At 42.5% G+C, this 5,888-nt stretch overlaps 1 protein-coding gene across 1 annotated transcript; it reads right to left on the minus strand.

Moving 5' to 3' along the window:
* Nucleotides 1-277: 277 nt before the first annotated feature.
* Nucleotides 278-5,305, minus strand: sbk3 (SH3 domain binding kinase family, member 3). The gene is made up of 4 exons (XM_046045896.1): nt 5,019-5,305; nt 3,028-3,175; nt 2,288-2,490; nt 278-1,399 (listed from the first exon to the last, which is right to left on the minus strand). The coding sequence occupies exons 1-4, from the start codon at nt 5,022-5,024 to the stop codon at nt 614-616; spliced, it is 1,143 nt and encodes a 380-aa protein (XP_045901852.1). The 5' UTR covers nt 5,025-5,305; the 3' UTR covers nt 278-613.
* Between the last annotated feature and the right edge of the window lie 583 nt (nt 5,306-5,888).

Raw genomic sequence — 5,888 nt, forward strand, 5'->3', positions numbered from 1 at the left:
ATTTCTTTAGTCAAGAAAGATCAGAGACCCTGAGGTCAGGTTGGGTTGGGGCTGGGAGTGACACTAGCAGTGGGGATTGTTCCTTACACTAACGTTATTTGGTGTTTTTACAGGATCAACTCCAGATTTGTAGTATATAAACCAAGACACAGCAAGCTGTCTTGTCTTGAAATTGTGTAATAAGAGACAAATTAGATATTTTGCACCATTGTAATAAAACCGACATGACTTAATATGACACTGTATGTGAAACTCATGAACTGCATCTCATAAGAAGTTAAGGTAACTAAAATGTGTTTATTTCATTTAGACAGCAATTCCAATACAACGTTTTGAAGGCTCTATGATACAGCTTGTAATTTCAAACATCAAACTTTTCTTGTATTATTAAACTTCCATTAAAACACACATACATACAGGTATATACACACTCACACTGGAATATATACAACAATGGAAGTGGTAACTTAACTTAGGAAAGTTATAAAAAATATGAAAAATACAGCACCGTAGAGCGTACACATTTGTATTCCATTTAAATCTACAATTATACACAAAAATACATTGCAGCATAATATCAAACATGTTATATCCAATAAAACGATTTTAAAGCTCATCTCTCCCCTCTTCCTTCCCTCACCAGCTCTTCTGCTACCCCTCCTTCCTCTCTTATTTTTCTAGCCTCCCTCTCTGCCTCGTCTGCCTTCCTCTTCTCCTCTCTCTCTGTCTCCATGAGCCATGGCCCTCCCAGGTAGCTCAGGATCTCCTCGGGGCTTCCTCTGTGTTTGGGTTCAGGGTGGAGCAGCTCCTTGAAAAGAGTCATCACTAGTGGGCTGAGGCCCTCAAACTGTGGAGGTGGAGGGTTGTCCCTTTGGTTTTCCCTCATTATTGTGTAACAGTCAGTTTCCTCCTCACTCCTCCACTCACCATCTCCAATCTTCTGCTCATTTTCAGCCTCACGTTCAAACCACTCCTTGTATCTGCGGTAGCCACGATCATCACTGGTGCTCTCCTCCCAGGGGAAGCAGCCAGTTAAGAGACAGTAGACGAGTACACCAAGGGCCCAGCTGTCAATACAGGGCTCCACTGTTATCCAAATATCCTCCATCTCCTCTTCAGTCCCATCGCACTCCCTCCTCTCCATCTCCTTCTCCGCCTCCTTGACAGGTTCCACCTCAGGAGTGCAGAAGGGCGACTCGTACCAGACAGCACGGACAGTGGAGCCGATGGCCCGGGAGAGGCCAAAGTCACCCAGTTTGACCCAGCGGCAGGAACTGTCACACAGGAAGATGTTCTCAGGTTTGATGTCACGGTGCACGAAGCCCAGAGAGTGGAGATGTGTAACGGCACCGCTCAGCTGTGACATCACCCTCTGGACACACTCTTCATCCACCCCGACCTGAAACAGAAACACAGTCTGGATAAGTAATCAGAAAACATACTCCCCATATAACATTCTGTGCCTTAGTCTGGTGGGAACACTGCATCCTTGGCACGAAGACAAGCAAAGACTGCGTCACCACAATGGTTGGTGACGCTCTTGGAAACGTCTGTTTTCCTTTATGTACTCCCACTTCATTCAGTGAGAGCAGGGTGCCCTTATTCTTATCAGCACTCTACTATGTTTCTGGCAGTGGCACAGATACAGACTGGGGGCCTTCAAGCATGTCTCAAAAGGACATAGTCAGCAGTTACATTTTCCATGAAATCCCTACGAGAAAGCCACACTGCTGACATAAAGTACTAGCTTCTGAACGGTTTCAGTGTTACGTTCGATTCAAATTCGTCTGTCAATTTATAACCTTATCTTCTTGTTTTGCTGACTGGATTATGGTCACCCACAACATTTTTCCACTGAAGAAAATGTTCTTTATGCAATAACAGCACTATGGTTAAGGTTATGGAAAATTTGTGGTTTTGATTAAATCCTGACAAACTTAACAAGTTCCATCTCCTGTTCATCACCAAGATCTTCCCATAACTTTAACCCAGTGCCATGAGATCCTAACCACAACCATTAAAATGTTCCATCATGCTTAGTTTCTACAAGAGGTTATTGTATTGCAGATACAAAACAAATGAAATACATTGCAGGTAAACATTTTGCAACTTGTAAGATACATTAATTGGAAACGTTTCTGTGAGACAACCTTCATGCAATGCTTTTGTTCTGGCAAAACTAGGGGAAACATCCTCTATGCTCCAGTTTACAAGCAAGTTTGTCACGTTGGACATGCCACGCAGGGTATTTTCCACACGCTTCATGCATCAAATCAGCCAAACTGACCTCTGACACTATCACACTGTAGAGGTCTCCATATAGACCAGCTTGCTGGGCAAAGACATAGTAGGACGGTGTGGAAAAGTAGATGCCAAGGGCCCGTGTCAGAGAAGGATGGGTGCAGTAAGAAAGGGAGAGATTGTATTCACGCAGGAAAGACAAGAGCGAGGTAGACTGACGAGGGAAGAACTTCAGAGCCATAGGGGTTCCTGAAGGGAATGAAGCAAGACAACATGTGTTGAATACTACAATATCTAATCAGTGTTAGTCAGATGTTAAAAGGATGTCATCTTTGATGGAATGTGAGAGTTGTCCATCATTGACACTGAACAAATATAACTTCCCCTTTGGGGTGACTCTGTTACACAGCTACACCCCGGTTGCGGCAACTCTATCTCACAGAATGTCCCAAAGCACTTCATTACAGCAATAGAAGCTCAAAAGGTTAAGTGAACACTATCAAAAGACAGATCTGTCCTCACGTTACTGCAGCACTGGCCCCACCCGACATGTATAGTTTCTTCATTAGAAAGAAATCTGAGCAATAAACCTGAGATATAAATGTGCTGTGGTGGAGATGTTCTATTTCACCCATTTCAAATTACGCAGTAGCAGTTTAAAAGCATAATCAGAAGTCTGAATAAAATATATTACCATTATGACATTTGAATGTGCATTAAAAACACTCTTGCAGACTGATTAAACAGAGATATAACAGTCTCAGGCTGTCGTGACTTTGCACTAACCTCTTTTTCTGTGTACAGCTAACATGACCTTGCCGTAGGATCCCTCTCCTAGGAGCTTTACCACCTGGAAGTGTTCGGATACCTTCAGACTAGGCATTGACTGCGCTGACAGGAAACATCGCTCGTCAAGTTCCTGACCTGCTGCAGCCTGGGCACACACACACAGTGATAGATAACTACACCATATGAAGTCTGAATCTGAGGCCGAACATGCTAGTTTGATACCTGAACCTGCTACTTTAAAAAGGACCTTGTAACTTTAAATCAGATATAACAAATTAGTTGCAATACTCATATGTTACTAATACTATCTTCCTGAGGGGGGGTGGGGTGGGGGGGGCTTGTTGTTTTCAGTCATTTATTTGCTTGCATACTCCTACTCAGAGTTTTTGAGAACCAGCATGCATGTGTCCGAAAAAGTGTATGACTATTCTGACAGATCTGACACTCCATCGTCCTCTAGATGGGAAAAACTTTAGACGTCAGCGCATGCGTCTTATCAGGGCAATCAGAGCATTCGGTGCTGTCATTCAGTTTCCACCGTCATTCCTTGTTTCATGAAGTCACATCCATGATGACCTCCTTTGAAGAAGATCCCCCACCACATACGCTAGCAAATTAGGAAGGCTGTGAAAAGCTACCACACACAGCTTAACAAAAGATAAAGCGATGGTAGGGGGAAAACATATTTTTGCTTTTGACCTTCCACATGTTGCGTAACTGAGCTTAGTGGGCATCCCTGCTAACAAATAGAACATTTCAGGTGATTGTTGCGCTAAAATCACTTTTTCTCTGGTTTGGATTACAATAATAAGCCTGATTATGATCATTAAAATGTTCCAATAAATCTCGAATGGCGATAAGAGATCAAATAGTGCTATATGACAGATTTATTTTTGTGTTATGCCTTGACAGCAGCTTAAAAAAATTGATGGATCTCAGTTATGAGTTGCTGCTTGGCAAGCAAATGCATCTAATGTGCATCCAAAAATAAGACTGCAGGTTTCAGCGAGTCTGAGCTGCTTGGCACATATGTTACCAAGAAAGCTCTATTTTAAATTATGGGCTGCTTCATGATCAATGGTGTATAGATTGGTGCTACCCTAGTGGTGCACCAATAGGATCCAGTTTGTATCTCCAAAATGTTAACTTTTCAGACATAAAGAGAATCACAGGCTGCTAAAAATGCTGCATATTCCAAATGCAAAGAAAGCAAAATGGAAACCGCATTTCTACAGGAATCCTATGATAAATGGCAAGGTATTAATGTATATGCATGTTGATGTAACTGGTAACATGATAATATATTCATCTACATACGTCTGTGCCTTTTCACAGTTTTGAAGTCAAACCCTCAGTGTTAAATTCCTGAATTCAAACATCAGTTGGGTTCTGTTCGCAGAGTCGTTAACACATGTTTGGGTTATCACATTATTACATTCTTCGGCTGCTCCTCATTCCACTCACGCCAAAATGAAAGGAATATAATTTATTACGTAAGAATTGCTGTGTTTTATTCATTTCACAGTTTGACTTTATGATTTAGCAGCTCTGATACATTAATCATCACAGATGCACCCAAAACATTTGTTGCATCAGGAGCATCCTGAAATTTGCCACTGTAAATTGTGGTGATGAATTAACCAACCCCCTATTTGTAAATGGCACTTGGCATAAAGTGTCACATGATCTGAGATTTTAATAAGTGCTCCCCATGAGCTAATTTCATTAACAAATTTGAAGTTCTGTACTCAAGTGCTCAACATTACAAGCTGAGAATCCTCTCAATGGCATTGTCCATCAAACCTTGGCAGCCCCACCCAAGTCAATTTTCAATAAAAAAACAGCAATGCATTTCTGCCATATGACATATAAAACCCCTCAATCATTTGCACATACAGGAAATAACTGCATATATGCATGTTTTGTTTTTTGCAGCACAATATGATGATCTTGTGAATGTCTTCACAGGAATAAAGTGCAATACTTACTGTCATTTTCTGTCCAGTTGGTTGATCTCTTTTCACTTTGTCCCGCCTCTTTTCAGCATCTAAATACTTAAACTCCTGACAGGCTGTGGACACTGCAACCAGCTACTGTTCTATGCTGGAGCTCAACTATAAGCAGATAGTTTTGCCTTTGCTCCGTGGTTCCAAGCAGTAGCACAGCAGCTTTATAGTGGAGACTCATAGATGTTTACTGGAGACCTGGATATTGACTGTGTGCTTCTTCCCAGGAGACACACACTCTGAACTCTCTCTCTCTCTTTTCCTACTCATGTGCCAGCTCTCTCTCTCTCACTGCCTCCCTTCTGTTATGCTGGCAAATACGCGTGAACCAGCTACAAGGCATGTTAAACCTCCCCCCTCCCCCCCAACTCTCTCTCCACCACTACACAGCAGTGTCAATATTCCACCGTTTCCAATCTGTCAGTCAGCCTGACCACATTAACCTGTCTCCTGCCTCCCCTCTCCTCAGCTGTCACTCACTTTCTTCCCAAATACACCCCCCCCCCCCCCCCCCCCCCCCCTTCTCTTTCCATATGTCTCTTTCCATATGTCTCTTTCTCACCCTCCCCGTCAGTCTGAGTCAGTGAATTCCCCCCACAGTGTAGGATTCCTCATTTAATCAACAGGTATGTTGGAATGATCGGAATAGGCCAACAAGCTGTAACTATGATCCCTGAATCATACAAGGATTATAGGGTACAGTTAAGCATGCCACTTGTGGACCCTTATATTGTCCAGTATCACTGTCCTTTCTTCCTGTGCTGCCCTTCATTCATGTCAAACTCTGCAGCAGGCAAAATAATACAGTTTGAAATATATCAAATCTCTTTTGTTTCCTCATCATGGCCTCTG

This window comes from Micropterus dolomieu, linkage group LG03, assembly GCF_021292245.1.
Source record: "Micropterus dolomieu isolate WLL.071019.BEF.003 ecotype Adirondacks linkage group LG03, ASM2129224v1, whole genome shotgun sequence".
Classification (NCBI taxonomy): Eukaryota; Metazoa; Chordata; class Actinopteri; order Centrarchiformes; family Centrarchidae; genus Micropterus; species Micropterus dolomieu.

Coding starts and splice junctions, on each gene's coding strand:
- sbk3 (XM_046045896.1), bottom strand. Junction 2,491..3,027: donor AGCTGTACACAGAAAAAGAG/GTTAGTGCAAAG, acceptor CATTCCCTTCAG/GAACCCCTATGGCTCTGAAG. Junction 1,400..2,287: donor ACAGTGTGATAGTGTCAGAG/GTCAGTTTGGCT, acceptor TTTCTGTTTCAG/GTCGGGGTGGATGAAGAGTG.